Raw genomic sequence first — 27,995 nt, forward strand, 5'->3', positions numbered from 1 at the left:
ATACTCACCGCAGGACCATCACTGGCGGTGTACTGGATGATGACCTGGAAGGGTTCGTGTGGCTGCAGGGCGGCTGGTACCGAGATGATGAGTGCTGAGCCGTAGTCAGTGAAGGCATCCACCCTGAAGGGAAGAGGGCAGGAAGAGGTGGAGTGCGAGGAAGCATCTGTGGGCTCACCTAGCCAGTCCGAGGAAGTAGACGTGTTATTGGCTGCAGGGTGGTAGAGGTTGTCAGATGACATGGCACTGTCCAAAGCAGCAGAAGGGAATGGGTCAGAAGCAGCTGGGGACAAGGGCGCGCAATCTGAAGAAGGGGCAGAGACTGGGGTGGAAGCGGTGGAGGGGAATGAAAGTGGGGTGGAACCAGGGGAGAGAAGCGAGGAAGGGGACGAAGAATCAGAAGGCATGAAAGCGCCAGATGGGGGGCAATGTGGCAGCGGGGCAGAAGAGAAAGTGGTGGTGCTGGAAGGGGCAGGCGATGGGCAAGGACCAGGTGAAGGGCAAGCAGCGGAGGGTGAGGGGCAGGAGTTGCTGAAGGACTCCGGGGAGTGGCAGGTGGCACTAGAGGGAGCAGATGTGGGGCAATACTTGATGGGAGAAGAGCTGCAGTTCTCAGAGGGGGTAGACGAGGGGCAAGAGGCGCAAGTGTTGCCCGTTGGAGCAGGCGACGAACAGTTTCTCACGGATGCGGCAGGTGAGGGGCAATCGCCGGTGCCGGGGGCAGGCGAGCGGCAGCGCCCGCCGGAAAGTGCAGAAGGGTCGGGCAGGCGGGTGGCCCCCGCCGAGGGGGCGGCGGATCCCCCCCGAGCCCGCAGGGGGGAGCGGGGGAAGCGGGGCAGGGGCCGCTCCCGGGCCGGCCCCATCCTGCAGCGGACCGCCCGCACGCCGAGGGCCGGGTGGGTGTCCAGCACCAGGGCGCAGGGCGAGGCCTGCAGGGCGCTGAGCTCCAGCACCAGCACCCCGGCCAGCTCCCGGGCCTCGGGCCGCAGCTCCAGCCCCAGGTGGAAGTGCCGCAGCCGGAAGAGGTGGAAGCTGGAGGCCGAGGCCACGTCCGCCGGCAGCGGAGGGCCGGGGGCGGAGGAGAAGGGCCCGGGCGGGGCAGGGGGCACCGCCAGGCTGCGGCGGCGACAGCAGCACAGACCCGGGGCCGGGGCGGAAGCCATGGCGGGGGGCGGCCGGGGCGGCGCTATGTGAAATCCATCGGCGAGGCCTGCTCGGAACGGAGAAGCCGCGGGCTCGCGTAGCCGCCGCGGCCGGCCGGGGAGCAGGGGCGGCCGGCGGAAGTGATGCGGGGCGCTCGGCGGAGGACGCTGCGGGCAGGAGCCGGCCGGTCTCGCGGAAACAGGAAGTGACGCGGGGAGAGGCGGGAGGGGGAGGAGGCCGAGGGCGGCCGGGGGGAGGAGACAGCCGAGGCCTGAGGGGAGAGGGCAGGTGAGCGCCGGGGGAGAGGTGTGAGGGCAGCGGAGAGGCTGGGGGGAGAGAGACACCATTATGGGGTATAAAACCAAGGCCAGAGGGAGGGGTGCATCGAAGGGACCCCGAGGTGAGGCCGCGGGGGCGAGAGAGGAGGGCAGGGGCAGACTTGTGGGGAGAGGGATGACGCCTCAGCAGTGGCCTTCAAACTTATACATCCGCGCCCCCCAGTGAGAGGTAAAAAAAAAACATCCGCCCCCACCTCAGAATTTTTCCACAATTATCCATAAATATTAAGACCTATTTAAACGTTGTGGTTAAGTTCTGTTACCGTTTAAAAAAATAAATGCAGTCTCGTGCATCAGTAGTTCCCCACTTTTTGACTTCTGTGGACCCCCACATTATCATTACTGGAACCCGGGACCCCCAGTGAATCATTGTGGGAAATCGGGGACCCCTCATTGGTTCATTACTAGTAGCCGGGGACCCAGGCCTAAACATTGTTGATGAATCGAACTGCCAAACAATACGCAAAAAAAACTACAGAAACAAGAATTCCATCAAACACATACACACATGATAACACATTTTAACTTGCAAACTAATATACATTAAAAAACATAATACAAATTGTAATAGGAAGGTTGAAGTTTTTCTAAATTTAATTGAAGCCACACATCATCCCTACTATAATTTGATTGATGCGTCCGCACTGCTCCCACAAATCAATCTGAGGATACTTATTTAATTTTTAGCCTCCAGTTTCAAGTTCCTTGAAATTTACAGTATGTTTTAACATTTTCAGTTTCATATTTAGCCCGTTTATTTATATATTCTTTATCAATCTGTTTATACTATTTAATTTTCTAAGCAGTCAAAGACCCCCTGAGGAGGTTTTGCAAACCCCCCGGGGTAGCCAGACCAAAGGTTGGGAATCACTGTCATACATGATTGCCAAGCATACTATTCTGGTCAGGCAGGCCTTACTAAAGTGTAAAAGGATTTGAAGAATATTTGGAGTCCCTTCTCCTTTGACACCTTCTCCCAGCCAGAATATAAATGACAAAGGATGTTAGTGATGGCCCAATACAGAGTGGTACACAGCTGCTTATTTTTTCTACTTTAAACTAAGCATTGATATCAGCATAATGCTTTTGGAAAAAGCCTGGCGCTCCCCTGGGATCACTTGAGGTCCCCCTAGGAGAGCCCACCCCCCAGTTTGAAGACCTCTATGCTGAGCATAACCCAGTACACTGAGGAGGAGACAATGAGGATTGAGTTCACTGGAGAGGGTGAGGATAAGGTTTGTCATCAGTGACACTGACTATTTTCAATTTTTTGAGAACCTAAAGTCATAGCTGCAAAGTTTTCAGTTTGCCTATGTGTGATGTTTTCGTGTTTTGAGCAAGATTATGTGTGACATTTTAGTGTCTTGCGTGTGACACATTGAAAAACAGTTTATCACGACTGGACTTAAGTATGACTTCCGTGTAATGGAATGCATTTCAGAGAATATTCTTTTTTGTGCTATTATTTTTTTTTTAAACAGTTACAATTCGCTATTAATGTCACAAACTGACTTCCTTTTTTTACAGTGTTATCTCTACGGAACCATTACCATTGGGATAGATGAAAAGTGAGGTTCCAAACTGTCTCTGATAGCTGTACATAGACTCATTCACAACATTTGTTGGGGAATGTGGCAGAGCTTTGCTGTACCTAAGGAACACTCCTGCTGATGTGCACCTTTCAAGGACAGGCAGATCCTATGAGTTGACGTGGCCTTTGCCCTTGTCTAACTGCTGCCAAGTGGACACGTCATCCGTGGCACTCAGAGAGTCCTGCATTTTAGTACTTGCTTTTGAATTCTGGGACTTTTTAAGCCCAGCCTTAGAATGTGACTATTCAACATATAAGTCCTAGAATCTAAAGTGCTCTTGGCTAATGCAGCAGCACTGGCCAAAGCTATCAGCCACACACTAAACTAGATACCTCGCATGTCTCGTACCTAAAGGTTTGGTTGTTGTCACTGTGTACCCGAGACCCTGTGGAAATGAAGGGCTTTATACTGGAAATGAGACCGTAAGTGACTAACACCCAGTCCAGATTAAACATGCAAAGGATTCAGAGTGCTCAAGTATGCAATATTCAGGCATGATAAGAGGATCCAGTCTTTGCTTGCATTCTGCCACTTGTAGCTGTGAATTTATAATGAAATGAACATGACTACAAGTACCAAAATGCAAAGTAAACACATGGAATAGATGAGCCGCACAAGCACGGATCAAGGAAACTTGGGAGCGCAGATATTCAACTGGGAATGTGAACAAGTCAATGCTGGACTTCCAGAATATTTAATTTCTCACTCAGCCAATACTCTCAAGTGGCCCTTTACATGTAGATCATACAATCTGTAAATAAATAAAGACTATGGCGACAGGCCTCACAGACAATGCAGTTGCTCTGAATGGTGTCCCATCTAACTTCATAAGAGCAAACCATCTTTTATATGTGCCTGTTTATTCAGCATTATATGGGGGACTTCTGAAATAGGGAAGGGCAGGAACACCCATCGTCGTGGGCTGGCACAGAGACCTGGAAGAGCCAGCTGTTGCCATCTGCAGTGTAGGAACCACAACAGTGCCCAGCTCCCTCAACTCAACGACAAACTTACTTCACATAATAATGGATCCTGGGCTGCAATCCTACAGTGACCAGGGTTGGGGCTGCCTCTTAGAGCTCCTAAGTCACTCCACGCCACAATAGGATCCCTTCTCAGCTTGTCTGCTGCTAGCAGAGGTGCAGTGTGGGACACTAGACTGCAGCTCACCCACCAGTCTCCATGCTGCCTACATTGGACTGGCGCGGTAGTGCAACACCAAACAACAGAAGAGAGGCATCTTGTCGTACCAAACAGTACAGAGACAAGCGGTTGAGGGAGCAACCAATCCAGGTGTCAAGGCCCCTTGGTCGCTACTAGTGGGAACCACCGCTCGTGACTAGGGCAGCTCCTCTATTAGGGCAGAGGATCGTTGCCCCCTCCCGCCAGCAGCTGCAGCTTCAAAACCGCTAAAAGAAATCGATAATAAACTTAGTTTATTATTGCTTTTTTCCAGAGGGGTGGGGCCACGGGGGTGATGAGTGTGAGGGGGAGTGCTCAGCACCGCCCCCTTCAAAGCGCATGTGTGTTTTGCCGGCCATCTCGGGCCCGCCAAACACACATGCGCACAGGGCTCTCTCCAGCCCAGCAACACTGTTGCTGGGCTGGAGATAGCATGCTCAGTCCCCCAGCACCCTGCCCCAAGTAAGACCCACAACTGCTCGTTGACCCTGGGCACCGGCTGCAGCAGCGAATGTGAACACTGAGACAATCAGGTGTCCTCGGATCAGCACTGGCAGACAAAGTCTTTACACATCAGGCTGCACGTTACAAGGTAGATAATTGTTGCTCAGCTCAGATTTGCATGGCATTAATATTCTGGGCGGGAATGCGGACACAAGCATCTAATTGCGTTAATTTGACCCCTGATGAGTGATATTTGGCAGAGCAGTAATGCTGTGGTGTAGTAAGGGTGCTTTTGGCCCTAATGCAAGCAAGGAATGCCTTTCCTCCTTATCACAACTGAGTAATAAAAGATAGGTATAATGGGCTCTGAGGCCCATTCACCTACTGCATTAATTGTAGCTAGTGTCCTCAGCTCATGGATTTGAGCGTTTTATTCTTTGTTCATTTTAACCGAACCAAGCAGAGTTGCACTCTTGAAAACCATGATTTGTAAAAGGAAAGGCAGTATTGGAGCCTGGTGTTCCTGATGACACTGAGTCATTTGGTAACCTTAATGGAGATGAGGTGAGGCAAGGCTGACTACTGGGGGTGCAGTCAGGACCAAGTTGGGTATGCAGATGGCTTTGCATTGGTGCCTAATGCCGCAGAGTAGATTGCTAACTAGAGAGTGATGGTTGAGGTAAAGGGTGAGGCTGAGGACGCATGGGGCAAAGAACAGCGAGGCCTTGAAGAGGTACATGGGCATAGTTATCGTCAATCAAGCAGATGCTGTGTGAGAGGGAACCCTTCTCAAGAGTTGTCAAGCGCCATTTAGCTTAGATCTCACTTTGTTCAGGTCCCATTGCTGCCACTGTTTAACCTAATTATATAACAAAAGCAGGTTTGGCTGCTTTTGTGATATATTCCCAATGAGGCAGGTAACCTTAATCGCCACTAGGTGTCACCATAAAACAAGAGAGGGGTCCGGCGTCGCATTTTTGCCCTGAGCCACACAAAATCGTCTGCCACGCATCAATTATATAGCAGTATTTTAATATTCAGCTAGGGGTTTAGGCAACCTTTTTACCTGTATTGCATTTGATCCCCGGCACCTTTGCATCATCTCTGCATTCGTGGCATAATGTTATTTTTGTGTGTCCTGACCACTGTCGGGTATCTTGTGAGCCCAGATTGGGCTAGATTCCAGTGTAGTACTGACTCAAGACACACCTGGGGCGCCTTTCCTGCTACCCAAAGAGAGGCCCCAGGCACCCACTTTTGTGGCTGAGAGTGGTATCACCTTATTCAGCATATTGGTTGAGAAGTTACCTGTTAACTATGAGTGCAGATTCACTGATGAACTATCAGGATGCCTTCTGGTGCTGCTAAAAGAGTGGTCTTCTATCTGGTATGAATATTTACAGAAGTGTATGTACAATTTTTATTGCTCTCTTTTCAACTCCTCTTAACTTCCAGTGTGAACCTGTACAGATGTGTATGTAGAATTATTATGATCGGCCTGTCTTCTGCAACAAGTATTATATGTAGCACTCTCTTTCAACATGTATACATCGATCTGCATCTCTCTTTTTTTACTCATACTTAACAAGTGTGTTCTTCTCCTCGCCTCACCCTGATGTAAACAGCTCTACTGTCAACTTATTGTGCCTCACACTATACAGAACCTCAAATAAATTTACTGACCATGACAGAGCGAACTGAAAAAATGTTGGAGTGAACATAGGGGAACGATCCAGATAATGAAAGAGAATAAATCTCTGGCTACCAGGGTGGAAATAACAAAATCAAATTAGAGTTCTGGTCCTGCGGACTGTACTGTAGGGTGAGAATCCCATACTGTAACAAAAGAGTTGACTGAGAATTGGTGCTCAATATGGAAATAGACCCGATGTATTTGAACAACTGTCTAATAATTAAATAAAGCTGCAGCTCAAATGCAAAGGAGGGGCGACCGTGTTCTCATACAGATTTTCAAGGTGACTGAAAGAGGACCCTGAAAGCTGTGAGAGCCAAGTTGGACTTGCAATACGAAGATCACAGAGCCTGTTCTTCTCAGGTTTGTGGCCACAGACAATGAGCAAACAGGAACATAAAAGCAATGACGTTTATAGCTCCAGGAATAATTGAAATGGGTATATATTTTTTTTTGTTAAGTTGCCTAATAATTATGCACAGTGATAGTCACCTGCACACACAGATATCCCCCTAACATAGCTAAAACTAAAAACAAACTAAAAACTACTTCCAAAAATATTCAGTTTTGATATTAATGAGTTTTTTGGGTTCATTGAGAACATGATTGTTGTTCAATAATAAAATTAATCCTCAAAAATACAACTTGCCTAATAATTCTGCACTCCCTGTATAAGCAAGTGTCTCAGGCACGCTTTAAACCGCATTCATATATTCAGCTACTTTACATTCCATTGCAAGTTGCTTCACGGCGCTTCTTGCAGTTATGAACGGGAATGGAGGGGGCAGAGTAGGACTGTTCAGAGAACCGATGCACTTTGAGATGTGGAAAAGGTGCAATAAAATCTATGCACGGGATGCAAAGTATGGTCGAAGATCTGTAACTCTTGAGTTATTTCTATAGTTTCTTTTAACCAACATTTAGCCCGTTTCTTTGCGTACTCTCAATTTTTAGATGTTGTAAGTTGCCTTATCAGGAGATAATTTATCACTCCCCCCCACCCCCCCGTGGTCCTTTAGCCTCTTCCCGGCTCACACCTCCTTGCTTCCCCCTTTGCCCTTGTTCGCTGTCCCTTCTCCCCTTGGAGTTCATTGTCGTTGCCCTAGATCTTTAATAAATACTTTTTTTCTTGGTAAAGTAGTCAGTTACAGTTGATGCTTGTACAAGTGGCTTGCACAGACCTATTCTGCTTTCACGACCCTCTTACGGAATTTGTGTTTTTTTTCCTATGAAAGGTATTGTGAAAAACAAAAGGTGTTTCTCAACTGTGCCTGAGAGAGCTGCAATGTGAGCCTGGAAAATCTCACTACCTGCAGTTTCCCAGCGAGAAAAAACGTGTTAGGCTGAAATTCAACACTTCTCTTTTATAACCCCTCCAGTTGTGTACGTTTTAGATATCTTTGTTGCCATAGCATGGTTAGAGCAGCCAATTTAAAAGGGAAACTCAAAATGTTTTTAAGAGATTTCAGGTGCAGATATTTCTTTTCTTGTGAAACATCAACAATATTTTAATGCAAATCATTTGAACGACAAAATGTAATGCTGCACTGTAGATATCACACAGATGGTGCAATTATTTGAACCAGTGGTTAATTTGTGAGTAAAAAGATGCTGGTGCTCAGACGTTCCTCCGAAACTGGTGGCTTCTGCAATTAAATGTGCGAGCACAGAATACTGAGGCAGCGTAATCATAAAGCCATCTTGAGACTCTTTAATCCATTTACAGCCACTCCCTGCCCCTTCAGCTCACTTGCAGCTTTCTGCTTTCTCCTTTTGTGACGCTGTTTAATTTTTCTTTTCCTCTGTATTTTCCGTGTGTGTCTTTTCCTCAAAGAAATGCCTGATGCACAAAAAAAACAAAAAAGTGACGGCCCCCCAAAAATAAGTGCGGGCCCCCCACTGCCTCAAATTAAGCACTGAATTTTGAATGTAGCTTTGTATATAGAGCTGTATAGATAGGTTTGTATGAGTAACAACATGGGTGGCCATTTAATTGCTACAATAAATGGAGTTGTCCAAACCTCCCCCTCTTTTCCCGAAAGCACTGCTCCCATCTAGTCCCTTTTAATGTAGCACTCTCGGCATTTTTGGAATCATTATGGTGGTCGTTTTGGCTAGGGATGCGTGCATTGTTAAATCTCACACCCCTAGTCTACTGGTGATAAAGTTCTTGCCGGATGCAGTTGCATGCAGACACAATTGCCGTCACCTAGTCACGCACACTGTTGCATACGCACTCAGGGTACCACAGAATCTCATATATTCCGAAGGGCAACTTGCTTCTAGAGAAGATGTGGCATAACAGCCAGAGCAGCAGACTAAGAAACTTAAAAAATCAGGTTTGAGTCTCGGCGTCCGCTTATTATCCTGTAATTGTAAGCAAAACGCTATAATGTCCCGGTGCCTAAAATCAACAAGCATTGACAAAGTCAAAAAGCTTCACCTGTGCAAAATCTATGGGACAATTATTTATTTGATGCACCGCGGGCAATGTCACCTGTACCAACTGCTAAGCAAATATATTTTGCACCTGGATGTAATTTGTGTTTTTAGGGCTTTGTTAAAAAAAAAAAAATCCAGTATGCCTACTAGCCCTTTAGTTATGTACAGGGCCACTGGAATTACATGGCAGAAAGGGCCAAAATATGTGGCAGAGTTGACCAATTAATGTGGCAAAAAAAAAGTCAGATAATGAATTTACAATGCCAATAGCTCCAACTCAAGTAAATGCGAGACCTATTCCATTGCAAATGCTTATTTGTTTAGTTGGCAGATTGTTTATACAGTTTTCTGCAAAGGACATATAAAATCACTCTACTATTTTGCAAGCTGTTGCTTCTTCAATAAGTACTTATAATGTACCATCAAGCAATCCTGTAGAGAGCTCTTTATACCGGGGCGATGAGGAGAACACACTTGTTAAGTAGAAGTACAAAAAGACAGCGTTAGATCTAAGTATACATGTTGAATGACAGTGCTACATATAATACTTGTTGCAGAAGACAAGGCAATAAGAGTTCTACATACACATCTGTACAGGTTCACACTGGAAGTTGAGGATGAACTGAAAATAGAGCAATACAATTTTTACATACATGTCTGTAACTATTTATACTAGATAGAAAACCATTCTCTTAGCAGTACCTGAAGGCACCCTGATAGTTCATCAGTGAATCGATAATAGCAGTTAACATTTACCATCTTAACCAGTATGCTGAATTGAATAAGGAGATTATACCACTCTGAGCCACAAAAGTGGGTGCTTGGGGCCTCGCTTTGAGTAGCGGGAAAGGTGTCCCAGGTATGGCACTGAGTAAGTACTACATTGGAATCTATACCAATCTGGGCCTCACTAGACACCCGACTGTGGTCAGGACAAAAAAAAACGACATTATGCCTCGTCTGCAGAGATGATGCAAAGGTGCCAGGGATTTAATGGAATCCAGGTGAAAAGGTAGCCTAAACCCCTAGCTGAATATTAAAACAAGGCTATATAATTGATGCTTGGCAGACGCTTGTGTGGTTCAGTGCACAGGGGTGGGGGTTCTATTGGACATTTATATAATTATCTACCTTGACGATATTTTTGAGTCTTTGGAATAAAATTACAGACACATCAAACGTGCGAAAGTGCTTACCAGCACATTCACTCTGTGAAACTTGACAAATGACTCTGTGAAGTACCTTTGATTATATTTCTAGGGTTTCTAATGAAGTATTGAGTCTGTGACATACATTATTATAGCTATTCTTATAAGCAGCCGTACCACACGTGCTGGCAATGCTATAAATAACACATCTCTTTTTGGGCACATCCATAATTTAAAGTCAAAACCACTTTTCTTTATGTACCAGAAATAGAGGAATTCATCTTCTGCCAATCACGGAAAGGCTGAGAAACACTCGAGTAGTAATGCCCTAAACATTTGAGTGCAGGAAGGGAGGCAAAGGGTGGAAAAAGCCTCAACCACCTTGTAATTATTGTGTCCAGTTGTTGATTTTAGCTTAACCCACTATGGAGCATAAAACAGGACAGGTCAGTAACTCAAGCAAATTACACCCAAATAAATAGGGAGGGAACCTGAAACCCATATAGACACATTATTTGTTAAACAACAGAGAAGCTCTCAGAGCTGGGCAAAATGGCATTCACAAGTATCATTAGAAGGGTATCCTTATTAGATATTTAAAATGTATTTTCTATTTTATGTTTTTTTAAATAAAGAAAAAAATCATAAATAAAAACACATACAAATAGAACTTTAGGCCAATCCTCTTCGTCCATGGTCTGTTCAAGTGTCATTCACATTATTCTTTCCACCCACAACAGTCTACAGCATGCGACTCCAACCTTTCTTTTTATGAGAGCTACTTATGAACAATAAAAATCATTCTGAGCTACTACAATTATTAGTGTTGTAATATTAACCACATCAGACAAGATTATGTTAGAGGCTACCTAATGTAAAATTGACCACAGTGATCACCTCTGCATCAGGCAGGAATTGTTAGCTCTAACATAAAAAAAAAAGGCTTTGCCAATTACGTGGGTAATACATAACAGCCATAGCTTAAATGCCCCCAGCACCAAGGTAATAATATGAGTAATAAACCTCCCCAACGCCACATGATTTATCTCTCAAATATCAGTTTTAAATATATTTGGGAAATTCAACCATCAGGTTATCAGTTCTGAAAGTACACACATTTTCATTTCAAATACACTTCCTTTTCAATCTTGGTGTACATATAATAATTCAAATCAAGCAAAAGCTTCGAATTTAGTAGGCTGGACACAGGAGAGCTACTGTTAGATAGCTGGAGAGCTACCAGTAGCTCACAAGCTACTTGTTGGCGAAGCCTGGTCTACAGCATGGGCCTTTGGCTCCATTGACTGTATTGCACTTTGCATGAAGGCATTTTTCCTGATTACATGCGCTAATTCACATAAAAATAATAATGTGCTTCAGTGCAAAGGCTGGGATTCCATGCAGGTGGGTGAAGTACTGCGACAATTCCTTTGTTATGTCTTCTTTTGAGAGCACATGACGCCCTCTGCAGACTGCAGCATTTTTACTTCTTTTATCTTATAATTTGTACTGTATATAGTTGCAAAATATGTTGAAAAAAATGCACACATGATAACGCAGACCTATTCGAGAAAACACTCCAGGTCAGTGTGCAGACATCAAAAGGCATTTTACCCAAATGTCAGTCATCCACTCCTAACAGAAGGTACACAAATATTTTTATTTCATTCTGTGTTGTGAAAGAGAAGTGCATATTGATAGTACATTAAAATGTGCATTCTGTGTCTATATCTTTTTCGGCCCACTCCCTGGCCAGTGCTTGTTTATCTTTCACTTTAGAAAATAACAAGGAAAATCTCAATTTTTGGTGCATTTCATAAACTCACAAAAAAATAGCAGGCATTATATGAAAAAAGTATTTTGCAAAATCAAAACAACATTATTAGAGTCGGAGATTTCTGAACTAAAGGAAGCTACTACAAACTAGACAGTACACAGTTTGTTTTGTACATTTGAGCCGCTGACGATGACCTGGTGCCAGACAGAACATTACATTTAATCATGCAAACAGTAGGTCACTTGAAACCTATTAGGTAAGCTAAAGAGGCGTAAAAGATTCACATCAAGGAAAGTAGGCCACAATAAAAAAACAACAGTATATAATCGAGGGCACTTAAGACAGTGGATGACTTGCCAGTAGATGAGAAAAAATATCTCACTCGTTTGTATTTATAGCATGTAGAGTGCAGAGTGGAGCACATTTATGGAGTGTACTATGCTGAGAAATACATAGGGAATTGTAGGCCTCAGATGTCCTAAATTCTTTATCTTTAAGAGAAGGAAAATGAGTGGGGTTCTAGTTGGTTCAGCCAGTGTCCGGTTATTATTCCATCTTTTAGCGTAAAGAAAACAATTCAGCCTTTTGGAAGGTGTAGAACTTGCTTTTACAGTATGCAAGCCATTGCTCAAATAAAGAAGATGAAACACAGGCGAGCATTCCTCTGAGGAATCTATTAATAACCGTGTATGTCAAGCTGTTTGTTAGAAGTAATGACGTCTTGGAACCCAGTACCTGCTAGAGAAACAATGCAGTGATGTGCACCTGTCATTTTTGTTGATCCATAAACTCGTGAAACGTACTAGCCATAGTCTATACGGATGGAGAAACATGAAAGGCCTGCTTTGAAGATAAATGCAGCAGTTACCAGAGCAGCTAGAAACTGATCTCCACACTTACAAAGAAAATCTCAAACCCTTGAAGGAGATTTCATTGATGTGGATAGTCTAATCATCGCTTCCTCAAAGAAGCATTGGCAAATCCAATAGGTCTTTCCTATATGAGCGCTATTGGCCTTACCAATGTCTTTTTGGCAATGTTGTGCAGCAGTGTGGCTGCGGTTCAGCATGGCTAAAAGTTAGTGGGCAAGTGTAGAGAGCGGAGTGGAGTGGTGTACAGGAGAGAGGAGTGGAGGGATGTGGAGTAGCATAGGGTAGAGTGCCATAAAGCAGCACTGTGGATTGGCGTAGAGTGGCATGAAGCAGCGTAAAGCAGAGTAGCATGGAATAGAGTAGCGAAGAGCAGAGTGAGGTGGAGTAGAGTGGTGTAGAGTTAGGTGGGGGAGACTGGAGCAGTATGGAGTGACGTACAGTAGAGTGGCATAGCATGGGATTGTGTGGATTGGCATAGAGTAGACTGTGAACACAGAGCCATACTTGAAGCCTTTGGCTGCCCCCCCCAAGAGAATATTCTTCTTTGCAGTCACCATTACAGAACATGCACATGATCCCTTCTCCAAAAAAATAAATAAGGACCACATAATGGGGAATGGTGAGCACACCATGGCCCCCAGGCATAAGTGTCTGGGCCCCAAAGGACCCCACCAAAGTTTAAAAATAAAAAACAATTGGCCCCATCCCTCGGGTCTGTGAGCTGATCCTAGAGTAAGTGAACCCCCACAGGCATTGGTCCACCTTGCACCATTTTGTGAAGAACAAGACACCTGTGTAGTTCACACTCAGAGGCTGTGCTACTGGAAACATTGTAGAATAGTTAACACAGCTGAAAAGAAGCTAAGTGGAAATTATTTTGATGCTACAAAAAACAATATTATCTGTACTGGAGAGACAATGGATGGAGAAATGCCCTGAAAGCTCCATTCTGTAAGAGTTTGTCACATATTCCCTTAAAGTAAAAGAAACTAAATTCATGGGGTCACATGCAAGGTGAGCAAAAATTGAGCGTGAAGCAAAGTGGTATGAACTCCTTTTCCACTTCACCCATGACACGCCATCCAAAAACAAAGCTCAAAAAAGGAGTGAGCAGCTGGAGGGCGAGGGCAGGGCTTACTACAACAGCCTGTTCACAGGAATGTTCATGTTTAATTTTACCATTCATTCACAGACCTTCCAAGTTTTCCAAGTCCATGTGTGATGTGCTCCCCATTGCAGGTTTTTACTTTGAATTCTGGAGTGTAGCAGCACATCAAATATGGACCCGGGAAACTTGGCGGCTATGCATGCAGATTCATACAGTTCACAGCTACCAAGCCCTTCTACAGAGAGAGCCATATTGTGTCTCACAGAGTAAAAAGAAGTAGTTAACAAAGACAGGAAGTGTGTGTCTGAGGCTTCCAAATGAGCAAGACCAAAATAGAGTCTACACAAGGAAACTGCTAAGTATTGGCATGTACAGTCTTTTGATGTAAACATCATTTCCATAGCAGACAGGTTACACCAAAGCCTTTAAAGTTCTTTAACTCCTTCAGTGAGGCAGGAGAACCATTCATGTCCCCTGCACTTCCTTCATTCACAGGGTTGTGGACGTGAATGTTCATCTACCACACTGAGCAAGAAGATCCTTCTGGTGCAAGTACCAGAAAGATTTTATTTTCACAAATGAAATTCTGAACGTGAGGGAAGAGCTTCCCTTGTGTTCTGATTTTTTTGTGTGACTCTGATGATCAGCGCTCGCAAGTTGCTGATTTCCTAGTGTAAAAAGTGAAAGCAGTCGCACCATTATGCACCATCTTCTTTTACTCTGATCTACGATGAGGCTTTTAAGTGAGACCAGAACCAATTAAACCATGGGCCATGAGAAGATCATATTGAGTTCTTCTGGTCCCAGTTTTCATCGGTTTCTGTCGCAATCAATAATAGGTTCAGTCACAAAAGTGGGGTACTATTTTTATCTGGGGAACTGTGGGATATGTGGATGGTAGGAATTTTGGGGATCCCTGGTCAGTCCAGAACTTTCACTAACAAAGATGTGAGGAAAATGCATGTATTTAGCCAAGGTTTGAGGTTTGCAGGGCATTCTTGGTGAAAAAACCTAGTGTCATCCATGCAACTCGGGCCAACCTATATTTCTCTTTGTGTCTAGATTTCAGAAATGTCTGGGTTTAGTAGGGTTCCCTGGGAGGTGGCCGATCCCAGGCCCAAATGTCACAGCTACACAAATTGCCAAAATGAGTTTAATTTTCACAAATGTGAGAAAAATGTGTGATTTTAGCCAATGTTTAAAATTTGCATGGCACTCTGAGTAGAAAAATGTAGTGCGGTCCACACAAGTCACACCATCCTGTGCTGCCTGGTTGTCTAGTTGTCAGAAATGTCTGGGTTTGGTAAGTTTCCCTTGATGGTCATCAAACTGTGGCCCAAATACCATAAACTACCCACGTTGCCAGAATGAGCAAAATTTTGATGTCTCCACGTCGCGTGTTGGGCCCTTTCTTGTACTGTAGCGGGCAATAGGCCCAGACACACAAGTGGGGTAGTATTTTTGTCTGAAGTGTGGGAACATAAAATAGTAGAATATTTATTGGCAGTTGAATTTCTCTCCATTTATGGCTCCTAAATGTTAGCTGGTGTGCAAAAAAGAACTAATTTTGCAAAATGCCCTCTGAATCACGATAGACCGGGTAACCCCAAATGCAGAACTGTACAAATAACCACTGTTTCTAAACTCACTAAGTTGGCAAAATTTAAAACATGTATAGGTTTCCTTCATATACATGCCTCATTTTTTATATTTTATCATATGAGTTGCTGCATGATATATACACAATGAAATACCATTATAAGCTCAGTTGTCTCTGGGTATTGTGCATTTTGGGACAACAGACTCTGTATGTCCCTGCAACCATAAAGTTGTGAGAGATGTAATGTATAGATTTCTGGTTTCACCCATCGCTTTCATACCTGTTTCCACCACAAACTGTAAGTAGGCAGAGACCATGAAACATAGAAAAAAAATAGACTACCACTTGGGAAAATGCAAAAGTACTGAAAGAATGTTTCAAATGATGTTCCAGACTGTTGGGAAGAGCATAATTTCAGCACTGCAAACCTATAGTTGATGCCGCTTTTAGGAAAAACAAACACTTTCTTGCACAGCACTTTTTTCATTATTTAATCCACAATTTGTGGTAAAAATAGGATACAAGAATTGTGGCCTGAATACCTCTTGTGAAAAAAGTTATGAAAGCAAATACCCCAAACATCTACGGATAACTATCTTATCTTCAGAAGACTACTCAAGAGTTGGCTCCTTCCTACATAACCACAATACTCGAACAGTAATTTACAGCATATCCCATTGTATGTAAACATCTATATTTTGATTATATGTATATACCTAGATACGTGTATTTCGTTGTACAATATCTTTGGTTTTTAACATATATACATTTGTTAAGCAGGCCTAAAGAGTATCTATATATTATGTACGGTTAAATATATATATTATTCTATGCTTAACATGTTTATAGGTCATTGCATTTATTAGATGCTTATAGGTCTCTGTTTTATCTATCACAATATGTAAATATTACCATAACAAGTTATTTACAAGCACTTCACTACTGAAATATTGAAGAAAAGATGAAATAAAAAAAATAAAAAAAACTTTGTTATTAAAAAATACACAAATTGCTTTGAAATACTGCAACACTTGAAAGTCTGCGTTTATACAGTTTTAAATCTCTCTATATTATCTTCCTTATACATATATTCCTTTTTATTTAATCATGTGTCTATATATTTATTACTTTACTCCTACTATAGAAGAGGAAACTAAATTGACTCTCTCTAATGCACTGATGTCTCACCCTATACCGCTCTCAATCTGTCCTCTACCTCCACTCATCCCAAACCTCACTCTACTACTATGATCTCCAATTAACCCTTCCTAGACTCTCTCCTCCTCTACCCCTCCTTGGCTCATCCAAACCTCAGTTTACTGTTATGATCTCCCAAACAACCCTACTAAATTCTTCCCTCATGTATCTCTCCTTTGACTCATCCCAAACCTCATTTTATTACTATAACCTCCCTAATCCCGTTCTACAGACTCTTCCCTCCCCCATCTCTCCTTTTACTCATCCCAAACCTCATCTTACTACTATGATTTCCCAAATAACACTTTATAGATTCTTCCCTCTTCTATCCCTCCATTATTCTGTTCAATCCAACTAACAGCCTTGCATGTCCAGCGCTCAGATTAACTCATATTTCCCTCTACTAATCCACAACTCATCATTTTGGGATCCGTAGTAGCGTGCTACCTGCCAAAAAGCACTTTGACGCCTCGTCAGGGGTCGTAAGGGCTATATAAATACAATTACAAATTTCAAAAGAGGGGTCAGCACTGGGGGAGGAAAAGCCTCGGCATCCAAGGGGGAAAAGCCATTATTAGTTCTTACCAATGTTACCCCCCAAAACTATGCATAACAATATATAGACACCTAAAAGGCAAATTTTGAAGAAATAGCAGACAACCCTAATTTCCCCATTTATTTATAATCCTGTTTTGAAATGTTCTTTTCCATACATGCCAGCAGTCTGATTTAATTGGGAGAGACTCGATTTTTAAAGTAAAAATGACTTTAATTTATCTTCATACCGCCTGAAATTGTCCTAATTTCAAGTAAAGAGGGGGAGGGGAAATCGCTCCTATTATTTCTTTTTCAAAATCTCCATTTCTGCTTTACAAATGGTTGACGTACATTTTTAGGGTCGAGCCTGCGTCGCTTGCCATGCGTTTCGCTGAGCAAGACGCTTTAGGAATTAAAAAGGGCTCAGAGCCCCGTCCACCACGTCATGTCAGTGTATTTCATTGGCTCGTGGGCTTGCCTGTTAGAATCTGCTTAATTTAATTAGTGGAAGGCACGCATACGTCATACCTTTTCCGGTGGATAGCCCTCCTCGTGCGCATCGACCAAGTACAGAAAACATGCGAGGCTCGCTGTTTTCCGTCCGGTTCGTGGACTACTTTTTATCTATTTGCTCAGCGCGATCTCGCTTGGCAGAAGTCGAGCGCTTTACATAATATCGACCCTGTTACACACTTAATTGCACTTTTTCCGGTTATTTCACTTTTACCGATAGGTTTCATGACGAGTGAAAAGTCCGGTTAGGTGTTTACAACGCTATCAGCTCTAACATGAGCAAACGCGAGACCCGTTGCATTGCAAATGCTTGTTTCAATGTTTCTACCACGTGAACATCCCTCCACGGCCCCAGCAACTCGCCCTGGGTATGTAATGCCACACGAACATAACCTTCATTGTAGACTTCAAAACTTTCCAAGTACGCGCGTGGGGGGCTCACAAGCTTTCGTTTAATTACCTCCGTGTGCAGTTCTCAGTATATCCACGAGGTGGCGCGACACGCACGCACTAAGAACGAGGGAGCCGGGAGTAATTTGACTTAAGAAGAAGTAACATAATTCTGAATTGTGGTGGGACATCTCATCGGATCGTGTTAGGGTGAACAGAAGACAAAGTCCAAGAGCTAAGAAGAAATTCAGAGAAAATAACTTTGGAGCCCGTTCTTTCAAACTTGAATAAAGTCACATAGATGCTGCGGGTGCGTGTGTGTGTGTGTGTGTGTGTGTGTGTGAGTGCTGTGTGCAGTAACAATTGTGCTGCTGAAACGCCCATGGTGCACTCCTTTTGCTGCAACCTGGGTCAGGAAACTTTTCAGCAGTGAGGCGTTACCGGCACCAGGTGGCCCTATCCGGGACAGTGTTACAGGACAGTGGCCGAATGGAACAGCACATGATGCGAGGTGCGCCAGTCCCATCACTTTCAGAGCCTTTATCAGTGCTTAATTTGTGCTTGTTGTTTCCGGTGCTGAGCACCGGCACTTATTTTTGAGGGCCGACGCTTATTCTTTTGCCTCAAACATTTGCTGCGAGCAAAAGACACATACGGGAGAGGCGGAGGAAGGGAAAAACGAAAAAGCGTCACAATGGGAGAAAGCAGAAAACTACAAGATTGAGCTGAAGGGGCGGGGAGGGAGCTGTAAATGGATTGAAGAGGCCCGAGATGGCTTCAGGTTTATGCTGCGTCAGTATTCAGTGTAACCATATTTAATTGCAGCAACCGCATGTTTAAGAGGAGGGCTTTGGGCACCGGCACATTTTTATTTACAAGTTAAGCACTGGCCTTTATGGAGACCAAGGGTGTAGGGAACGGAGCCAAACACAAGTATAGCACACTCCAATATTCTCAAAAGGGTGCTTGAGCCGCGAGAACATACTCAGAAAACGTTAACAAAAGCAAGTCACCTATTTAACCAGATTATCGCTCTGCGGATTGCTTAATTGAGCCAATCCCACATTATGCTCGTGGATACCGTTATAGTGTATTACAGCAGAAAAAAAGTTGAGGACAGCTTGCCCAAAATGCAGGTGGGTCCAGGCTTACGAATCAAAGCTATGATGCTTGGCGAAGAAGTTAAAAGGGGAACAGGTAGCCACGCTCAGAGTGAAGGGCCGGGGACTCCCTTTAAGAAAGTTAATGTGCCAGACTTATTTCTAGTCAAGCGAGTACCAATAACTTCAGGCGGAGGCCGCCCTGCCGACTTCTAACAAATGTTTAACAGAAAGGATTCTGGAGGTGGTCTTGTTTCCAGATCCTCAGGTGGTCCAAGCTTTCAGAAACGTGATCTGCGCTCTCATTGGTCGAGTCCTGTGGATGTCTCAGGTGAGGCGCCTCTGAGATGTCACCGATGTAACCTGTCCACTTCCTTTTAAAGGGTGAAGAGAGAAAAAGCCAGGTAAGGTATTGATCGAAGACTTGTCCCCTCATTCTCCACTTTATGAAGAATCAGTGTTTGTACCTTTTGGACCAACTAGTGTTTAAAAAAAATATCACCAAAGAAGTAAAATCAAAAGAGCCTGCAACTCACCGACGCATTTGGCAGGTTTAACAACCATAAGAAAAGCCACCTCCCAAGTAAGAAATTGCTGCTGATATAGGAGGTCACGGGCCACGAATATGATGGAACAAAGTTAAGATCCTTTGATAAAACCCTTAATGGTCTTTCCAACACTTTCAGGAAGTCAGAGACTTCAGGACACTTGAATACGGAACCAGGTGAACTAATAAAAGCTAAACATGGCTTCTATCTCGCCCTGACCCATCCCACTGTTTTGATCTTCCTCTCCCACGGGTACAGCAAATGGAAGAATCCGGACCATTTGAGTTTGGAGGGAAATTATGGGATTGTAGCAACATCAATCTGCTAGAAAACATCTATCTGCCGGAGGTGTTGTTACTACTAACAGACCCTCCAGAAGTTCACAAGAAGAGGGAGTTAAGCTCTCATGTTCCAGGCTTGTGGATTTAGAGTTTTGCACTTGGGTGGAACAACTGTTCCTCATTATGAGTTTTTAGGTTGTCCTGCAAGGGTAAAGACCATAGAGAGGTCACATCTCAACTGAACAAGGTTTGAGGCCAAGGTCAACGGGGCCCATCTGCAGCAATCAAAATCATGCGCACTGTGTAAATGTGTATTTTCTGCAACATGCTCTGCATCGCAGGTAAGCGTGGAAACACATTGTAGTCTGAAAGACAGTGCATGTCATTGCAAACGGCTCTATCACTGGAGTCCCCAGGTATGGAAGATCAGATCTGTAACCTCTTGCAACAGTTGCCACTCATACTCAATAGACAGTCTTAATGGCCCACTGGCAAAGCTCCACTGCCTCTTTCAAACTGGTTTGCAAACCACACCTCTCTGCTTGGTCAGAGAAACATGGCCATTTTATTGTTATATAATGCTGTTTTTGTGCAGTGTATGTTTGTCAATTCCTTGGCCTCCTATATGTGGAATGGCTCTTGCTGTTCTGCCATTTGCACCAGGCTGTGTTGGTATGTCTGGTGTAGGTCTTCTGACCAGCCAAGTGAGCTGTGAAGCAAAAGTCATCATTTGAGGTCTTAGTAAACCCTATAGTGCAAGGATTGGTTGCTGCCGTTCCTCGATTGGTGGGTGATTGTGGGTTTGGGAGACTGTGGCTGAGTCGGCTGCCCCTAGCCCTTGTGTAGTTTTCTGTTCTGTAGCTGGCAAATGCGCAGGAATACGAGTAGCCCAAACTTTTCATTAGATATGGTACCAGATGCTTTGTCAAGCTCAGTTAGGCTACTCAAATCTTTTCTGGGATCCCGTAGGTCCCCTGTTCCCATGTTTCACTTTACCCATGTTATCAATGTGTTTCCTGATTCCCCAGAGTTTATTATACCATCCCTGGTGGGATATGGTTCCTCTGTTTGAGGGTTCTCTCTCCTTCCCCCAATATTAATTCTCTGAGATGGGCCAAGCAGTGAAGATTTTATTTGTTATGGTAGTGCTTTCCCCCAGTGTTACGGCATGGTCGTGCACACTCGAGCTGGAGGTCCATTGTGCGGACTTGAGAATGCCATCAAGGACTGAGTCCACTCTCAGCATTTGTACTGGCTTTTCTTTCAGATGGGTAAGGAATACTTTTAGAGGCAGTCTCATCACTCTCAGCTCCAGCAAGCTGATAAGTAGATTATTCCTTGCAGGGACCACAAAGCACTGAAGGTCATGAGATGGGCTTCCCAACTTTGTGATGAAGCATCCATACCATTGTCAGCGTCACCAGAGTGGTTGAAACGGGTCAGATTTCAAACAGGTCAGAGAAGGCTTCTATTGTAGCAAGACCTCAGTGGCAGCAAAAATAAGTTGCTTTGGGCTTCCACAATATCAGTTTTACTGAATGTGCTGCAACAGTTGTAGAAATCTAATGCGCATTCATGAGGGGGGGGGGGGGGTACCAGAAAGATGCAAGAGGTCATTAGACCCAGCAGTCTCACTACGGATCTTACTGTCTTAGTGGAGTTGGTTTATCTCAACATCTCCCAAGATCCTATAGTCTATCATCACGAAACAAATGCTGATGCCCAACCAGACCCTTGAGGTATGCATATTCCAAGAACTGAGGCTTTGGTGTTGTGTGCGGAGGAGAAGGCATACAATTGTGTTTGCATTACTGTTCCAAACTGGTGGCAAGTGTCCTCAAGAACATGCAGTATTGAGAGTGGAGTCACTAGGAAGATGATAAAAATGGCGCTCTAACCGTCACCCTAATTTTGTTTAAACCGCTTCCACCAAAACCGTGCAGCCCATCAAAGGGCATATATTCAAGAGCTCCACCTGAGCGTCTCTTGAAAAGCCTGTTGTCCACATTCAGATTGGGTGGCAGAGAACTATACCAGAGCATATTGACAAAGCCAGAGCGTTCACGGTGTCTGAGCTCGTGTGCATTACCTGCTTTGAGGCATTCAATCAATCTTGGAGTAATTCAGTTACATGTTTCCTCATTTGTTCTGGCAAAATGAGATGCTAGAGCTGCTGGTTGCAAACTGCTTCTTACCTTGCTAAAGGCGAGTGACCTTAGAACCCCTCTGCAGGATTGGCTGAGGTACAGAACGTTTTGAACAGATCATCTAACCTTTTAGATTCTCCATCAGTTGAGAGTCTTCTAAATGGTGTTCACATAAGCAGATAGTAGGGAGCCCAGTGGCACCTCCTGGTTGCAGACCGCTTGGCTTCAAAGCTATTCTGACATCCTGCCAAGACCTCCATTGACACAGCCCACCAGAGCTCTTTTCTTGCATGGCAGCATCTATCCCCAGGTCTGCTAAACCATGAGAATTTCCATGAACAGTGAGGACCTAGGCCGCTCTGTGGGGAGTCGTATAGACGGCTCTGCGGCTATCCTTATAAAGACTGTATAGTCAATCTGTTCAGTTGGGTGGACCTTTTGGCACTGAAAACTCTGTATCGGGGGACATATCCAGCCCATTAGCCTTATGTAGATCTGCTAAGATGGCAGTACTACAATCCAGGGTAGGTGTGGTGGGTCCCCCTGGGACCCTGATAGTTTTAAGGCATTAAAGATACATGAGACACTTTCTCTTTCCCAAGTGCTCTTTATTTTCTTTACGCTGGGTTTTTAAAGACTCTCCTAATTCCTTTCTGGTTTCTTGCAGGACTTTTCCTTGGGGGTTTTAGTCCAGGTAATAATGTTCTTTTCCTCTATCTCTCTAGGTTCTTCCTTTAATGGATGTCGGCGCGGTGGCATGTAGATCGGGATAGTTGGGGTGGCTCTGTTTCAACCATCGGCGGTGGACCCCGGGAATAAAGAAAGAGGTAAGTATTAGAGGTCTGGGGATTATGTTAGGGTAGGTTAGTAGTAGGGTGGTGACAGGAAGGGGTGTAGTAGTGACGGATGGTGACCGGATAGGGTTTTGGCCTTAGAAACCTAATAGCCCATAAGTGTTTATTGTGCAACCAAAAGAATATTGGGACTTTCAGGCTCCTCTCATAGGACTATTGTACTTCACAGTCCCTATCTGGGAAGGGTATTGTGTGGTTAGAGGCACATGCACTCTCAGTTCACTTGCGCGTTTCTTGGAACTTGGTCCTCGGTTCCCTCCCCCGCTATGTGCCCCTCACTCCCGTTCCGGCTTACAAACGGAAAATAACTAAATTTGAGATACGATCGTACCTGGGACAACCACGCCCCTCCAGGGACGTGGTGGGTCCGTTCGTCCAACGGCCTTGGGTACAGTAACCTCTCTCCACCCGTCGCCTTCTTCACCGCTCTCGTCTTTACGGCTCTCCTCGCCCTTGTCGTCCCGTCTTGCCTCTCCGGGGTTCTCCTCACTCCTTGCGGCTTCCTGGAGTCGTGCGCCTTCACCTCCTCCGTGTTCACCTTTTGACCCGTCAGTCCCGCCCAATCAACCCGGATATCCGGACTGATAGACACATCCTGGGGGTCGCTGCTCTGCGTTGTTCCCCCGGGGCACTGCAGATGCGGCTCAGCGGCCAATGTTGTGACCGGAGACCCGATGACCCGGTCACAGTAGGCTTAAATGTATCTCCCCGGTTGCTATTGTCTTAGTCAACAGGGATCAGAAAAGTCAGGGGAACCTTCCAGCAGGTAATGCTTAGTTTTGAGCATACAACCAGCAAAATTAGATGTGTTAATTAATCTGAATGAGAAGTTATAGTGTTATCAGTAACCATACCACTGGCGTCATGTCCGGTGTCGAGGTAAGCTTCAGTGACAACCTGGAGGGGAGTGCGGAGCTAGAAGATGATGCTGGAGCAGAGATGCAGTGGCTGGGGATACTTTGATGGCTGATGTGGAAGCATCACAGGGAGGTGTTGCAGAAATGACTGCCACAGGCTTCTGAAAGGCCTCCATCTGGGAGTCCAAGATGCAAGCCAGCTATAAGGAAGCTCACCTGAAATGTTAGTGGTTGCAAAGCAGGAATGGGGTGCGGAAAGAAGAGGGTTCCCTTTCGCTCCTAAATTTCTTACCATGGTGGGAAGACGAGCAACGGAGAAGCTCTTATGTTCCTTATATTTTGTTTAAGTAAAGCAGCTCAGAGACCAAATTGGAGAGAGTGCGTGTTGGGAAAAATATATATTCACATGTATGTACCTATAGATATGATACTTTAGTTCCAATTCTCTCCTCCATTATCTGAATCCCAGTAAGACTTCCCTACTGACCTCTATGACACCTATGCCAGTTGTACAAACAAACATCTCCAAGCCACGTTGGTAAGTTTAGCTCGGTCTCACACTTTAAGTTCAGCCAGTCAGCAACCCTGCCCCCTTTTCTTTAGGGACCACCTGTTTGTTCATGTGTTCATGCTCACACTGCATTATGTATATTTTTACACTATGGACTTTAAGTTTTCATCATTCTTGGGAGTGATGGACTACTGCCGCCAGTAGATCCCGGAGTACAGATCCTATGATGCATTCTTGAGGAAATGCACACTACAAGATGCACCCAACAACATTGTATGGACTAATGAACTTGCAGAATGTTTCAAGAAACTGAAAGGGACATTGTGTACTGCGCCAAAATTGGGGCTGCCTGATTACAAACTACCCTTCCATCTCTGTGTGTCAGAGCAAAATGGTATTGCAAATGGTGTACTGACACAGCAGCATGGCTCTGGAAAAAGACCTGTTGCGCATTACTCTGTGACTTTGCCTTCGGCAGTGACTGGGCATCCAGCCTGTTTGAGAGCAGTGGCGGCAGCCGCTGTGCTGGTAAAGAGGGCGGCTCCCATTGTGATGGACTACCCTTGTTTTGTTTATGTGCCACAGTCAGTACAGTTGTTGTCATCAGCAGCAACACAGCATTTTTCGGCAGCCAGGCGCACGGGTTATGAGGTCACATTGTTGTCTAACACTAATATTACCATTAAAAAATGCCCACCTGTTAATTTGGCAACATTATTACCTGCAATAGGTGATTCTGATGAGACCCCTGACCATGATTGTGTTGAGGTTGTAGAAACATGCACCACACCCAGACCAGATTTATAACAGACACCTTTAGAAAAGGCAGACTATGAGTGGTACACTGATGGTTCCTCCAGTAGACTAACAGACACCGATTACAGAGCAGGGTATGCGATAACAACAGTAGACACCATAATTGAAAGCGCAGCTCTGCCCCCTGGCACATCTGCCCAGCAAGCTGAGCTGTGTGCTGTAACAAGAGCATGCATCCTAGCCGAGGGGAAAACTGTTAACATTTAAACTGACTCACGTTATGCCTTTGGAGTTCTCCACGATTTTGGCCAGCTGTGGCAGTATCGTGGTTTAATAACAGCAGCAGGGCGCCCCATTCAAAATGGCCTTTTAGTAAAGAACTTGTTAAAAGGAATACTACTACCCAACAGCATTGCAGTCATAAAATGCGAGGCACATACAGGGGCTAGCACCAAGATAGCCAGAGGAAACGCCTTGGCTGACACAGCAGCAAGAGGGAGCATGTTACAGCCTGTACAGATGGTGCCCCTAATGGCAAAAGGCATTAAAAAAATTCAGCTTATTCAGAGACAATTGTTGCTAGCTGATGTAAAGGAAGCACAATGGTCTGCAACACTAGCTGAGGAAAGAGTGTGGATTGATGCTGAGTGTTTGCAAAATGATGAGGGATTATGGTTCCACCAGGATGGGAGACCTGTGGCTCCACGTAGTATGTTCCTTCCCTTTGCAAGGCTTGCTCATGGACCCACTCACATGGCACAAGGTGGGATGAATGAGCTAATTAGACAGGAATGGTTTGCACCAGGGATAACAGCCTTCACTGCATAATTCTGCTCCAAATGTCTTGTCTGTGCCAAACATACTAAAGGCCGGTCCCCTGCTACACATGATCACTTACCAGTACCACAGGGGCCGTTTACCAATGTCCAAATAGACTTTGCCTGTATGCCCCCAGTGAATGGATTCAAATATTTGCTGGTGTGTGTGGATCAATTTTCAAAATGGGTGGAGGCGTTTCCCACAAGGAAGAATGATGCGGCAACTGTGGTGCGATGCTTGATTTGGGGTCCCCCAGGGTATTAATAGCGACAGAGGGGGTGAATTTGTGGCTGCAGTGGTGCAAAAGATGTGTGAATGTTTGGGAATAGAGTGGAAACTGCATGTCCCTTACCACCCCCAAAGTTCAGGACAGGTGGAGAGGATGAACTCCACTATAAAAAATAGATTAGCAAAAACAACTGATGCAACAGGCCTGAAATGTCCTGATACTCTGCCTTTGGTGCTGCATGCCATAAGGGCAATGTCATCTAGGACAACCCTTTTTGTCCCCCCATGAGGTACTGATGGGGCGGCCTATGTCTGTGGGGTTGAGGTTGCCTCTCCCAGCATCTCAAGCAGCACTGCTGTGGACAGATGAAAAAATTTCTGACTATGCAATAAAATTGTCATCATTCTTGAGGCATCACCATCACCAGGTGAAGGAAGCTTTGCCCCATCCGTCCTCCGAGCCCACACATTCTTTTAAAGCTGGAGACATGGTCATGGTGAGAAAAATAAAAGATGTTTCTCTTAGTTCTAGGTGGACTGGACCACACCTCGTACTCCTGGTGACGCGGATGGCAGTGAAGGTACAGGGACGTCCTGAGTGGATTCACGGCACTAGGTGCAGATCCGCACCAACAACAACCAAGACTGACGTGCCTGCAACAGATGAGCACCTGCAACTTGTGGAGCAGCGCAATATACCAGGAAAGGGGGAGACAGACCAGACCATTCCTAAGAACCACACTGAGAGCTCCTCATCAAGTGTCAGGTGACACCAACTGATGCAGTTGAATGAAGCACACAACATAATCTCGAAGAAGGGTGATGGTCACACCTGCAGAAAAATAGACTGAAGAGGACACCGCAGGGCAGGTCCATGAAGTGGCCCCTGAACAAAACGACTGCAGATCAGTAGGAGAAGCAGAGGACAGCACACTGCGTGCCATTGCTTCTCTGACAATTAGAGAAAGTAGCTTAGGACTGAGTAACAGAAAGACTGCATATCTATAACTTTTGCCATGCTCCAGCAATTCTGTAGTAAGAGCAGCTATTCGATTTCTGCAGTTAAAGTTTTACCTCCTACAGAGCAGGAGCTAGCCCACAGGTATCTTAGAATACACCAAGATGTAGAGGAAGCACAAAGAAATGTTTGATTTAATGGCTATAGACCCATAACACATGAATGCATTGGGCACTAGCATACCATTTAGTCTATGTTTAAATAATGAATACCTCATAGGTGTAGATCTAGATGACAATATATGTGTTTCATCTAAACAAAATGTGGAATGCTATCCGAAGATATGTATTTTATTGATACGTTATTACTATGCTTGTTCAATGTATATAATATATATTTGTTTTTGCAATCAAGTATATTACTATCAAAAAGGAGATATTGTTGGGAAAAATATATATTCACATGTATGTACCTATAGATATGATACTTTAGTTCCAATTCTCTCCTCCATTATCTGAATCCCAGTAAGACTTCCCTACTGACCTCTCTGACACCTATGCCAGTTGTACAAACAAACATCTCCAAGCCACGTTGTTAAGTTTAGCTCGGTATCACACTAAGTTCAGCCAGTCAGCAACCCAGCCCCCTTTTCTTTAGGGACCACCTGTTGTCTGTTCACATGTTCATGCTCACACTGCATTATGTATATTTTTACACTATGGACTTTAAGTTTTGTATATGCAGCATTTCTTTTGTATGTGCGTGCCCATGTTTGGACTGTGTCCCCTTTTGGGGTTGTGCTGTGACAGCACTTATTAACATATATAAGTGCATGACTTATATGCTTTAGGGCAGAAGATGCCAGCTTGTAAGACGTAACACTGGGATGTGCGTCTGCCTTCTGCCTTGGCCTGCCAATAAACCTTGGTACCTCAAGAAACATTTCATCTGTTCCGGAGC

The 27,995-nt window shown here is 44.6% G+C and overlaps 1 protein-coding gene and 1 long non-coding RNA gene across 2 annotated transcripts in view; one reads left to right on the forward strand and one right to left on the reverse strand.

The window, feature by feature from the left end:
• The window catches only part of RNPEPL1 (arginyl aminopeptidase like 1), a 92,240-nt gene extending 90,814 nt beyond the window's left edge, over positions 1 to 1,426 (reverse strand). Inside the window, exon 1 of the mRNA XM_069212922.1 lies at positions 9 to 1,426. Coding sequence (XP_069069023.1) covers positions 9 to 1,163 — 1,155 coding nt within the window. The 5' untranslated portion in view covers positions 1,164 to 1,426. The remainder of the gene's footprint in view (positions 1 to 8) is intronic.
• Positions 1,383 to 27,993, forward strand: LOC138265314 (uncharacterized). The gene is made up of 3 exons (XR_011199338.1): positions 1,383 to 1,431; positions 22,778 to 22,879; positions 26,604 to 27,993. It is a non-coding gene; the product is annotated as an uncharacterized lncRNA (long non-coding RNA).
• The last annotated feature ends 2 nt before the right edge of the window (positions 27,994 to 27,995 follow it).

This window comes from Pleurodeles waltl, chromosome 11 (genome assembly GCF_031143425.1).
Source record: "Pleurodeles waltl isolate 20211129_DDA chromosome 11, aPleWal1.hap1.20221129, whole genome shotgun sequence".
Classification (NCBI taxonomy): Eukaryota; Metazoa; Chordata; class Amphibia; order Caudata; family Salamandridae; genus Pleurodeles; species Pleurodeles waltl.